The sequence below is a fragment of the Mastomys coucha genome, chromosome X (genome assembly GCF_008632895.1).
Source record: "Mastomys coucha isolate ucsf_1 chromosome X, UCSF_Mcou_1, whole genome shotgun sequence".
Classification (NCBI taxonomy): Eukaryota; Metazoa; Chordata; class Mammalia; order Rodentia; family Muridae; genus Mastomys; species Mastomys coucha.
The window spans coordinates 101580202-101581333 of NC_045030.1; the positions used below are offsets into that span (position 1 = coordinate 101580202).

Sequence of the window (1132 nt, forward strand, 5' to 3'; positions counted from 1 at the left end):
AGAGGCTCTGCTCACCTCTGATACACCACCACCTCCTGCTGATGTTCTCATGACCCAGGTAGATCCTATCCTGTCTCAGGCTCCTACACTTCTGTTACTGGGAGGAATGCCTTCCTCTAGCAAGCTGGCCACAGGAGTTAGCCTGTGTCCTACGCCGCTAGAGGGTCCCGGTCCCAGCAACCTGGTTCCCAACCTTTCTGTGATGGCACCACCTGCAGTCATGGCAGGTGCTCCCATCCCTAAGGTCCTGGGAACCCCTGTGCTCACATCTCCTACTGAAGATTCCAGCCATGACAGAATGCCTCAGGATCTGGATCTCGATATGTATATGGAGAACCTGGAGTGTGACATGGATAACATCATCAGTGACCTCATGGATGGTGAGGGACTGGACTTCAACTTTGAGCCAGGTATAGCACCCCCAATTCACTCCAGCATCTTTGCTCTTGCATGTTCAGCTAATTCTATGCTCTGAGCCAGAGACAGCCTTACAGCAGATAATAGGAGTCCCTGGGGAGGTGGAAGGGAGGATGTCATACTAGCATAGTGTAACTTCTAAATGGGGACTTGTGGGCTCCTCATTACAGAAGGGGGAGCTTTGGGGAGGTAAAGGTGTGCCTCTGCTATGAATCTGCTGTCCCAAATGAATTTCTTATCTTGTCCTCCATTTCTTTTTTCCACAGATCCCTGAGTCACAGCAAGAAAGCTTTGTCCCCTGCTTCAGAGGTGGAGGTGGAGCCGGGCCTGTCCTTATCTACTTTTCCCCCTTGATCCCTCCCCAGGAGTTTGGGACCCTACTTTAGAGCTAGGGATAGGTGGCAATACACTCAAGTGTTGAGGAAATTTTATAAAGACAGATCTATGACATGTAGGGATTGTGGAGGAGGGTGATTGGAGGAAGGAGGGAAAAGGGCTTATTCTCACTGTGCCAATTAGGGGGTAATTATGGTCCTTTCTCAGGGGCTACCATTGATTTCCCCGTTCCCACCTCTTAGGCCTGTAGCAGGGGCCAGCAATGCTGTTGAAATGTGAAGTCACCAGTGGCCTTATTACCCTGCCTTTGGGAGCAGGACTATTATTATTATTATTATTTTTTTTTTTTGGTAGAGAGTCTTACTAGAGCTGGGCCAGG

General features: G+C 49.6%; 1 protein-coding gene across 1 annotated transcript in view; it reads left to right on the plus strand.

Moving 5' to 3' along the window:
- The window catches only part of Foxo4 (forkhead box O4), a 5511-nt gene extending 4420 nt beyond the window's left edge, over positions 1-1091 (plus strand). Inside the window, exons 2-3 of the mRNA XM_031365686.1 lie at positions 1-410; positions 684-1091. The exon at positions 1-410 is cut by the window's left edge and continues 587 nt beyond it. Coding sequence (XP_031221546.1) covers positions 1-410; positions 684-691 — 418 coding nt within the window. The 3' untranslated portion in view covers positions 692-1091. The remainder of the gene's footprint in view (positions 411-683) is intronic.
- The last annotated feature ends 41 nt before the right edge of the window (positions 1092-1132 follow it).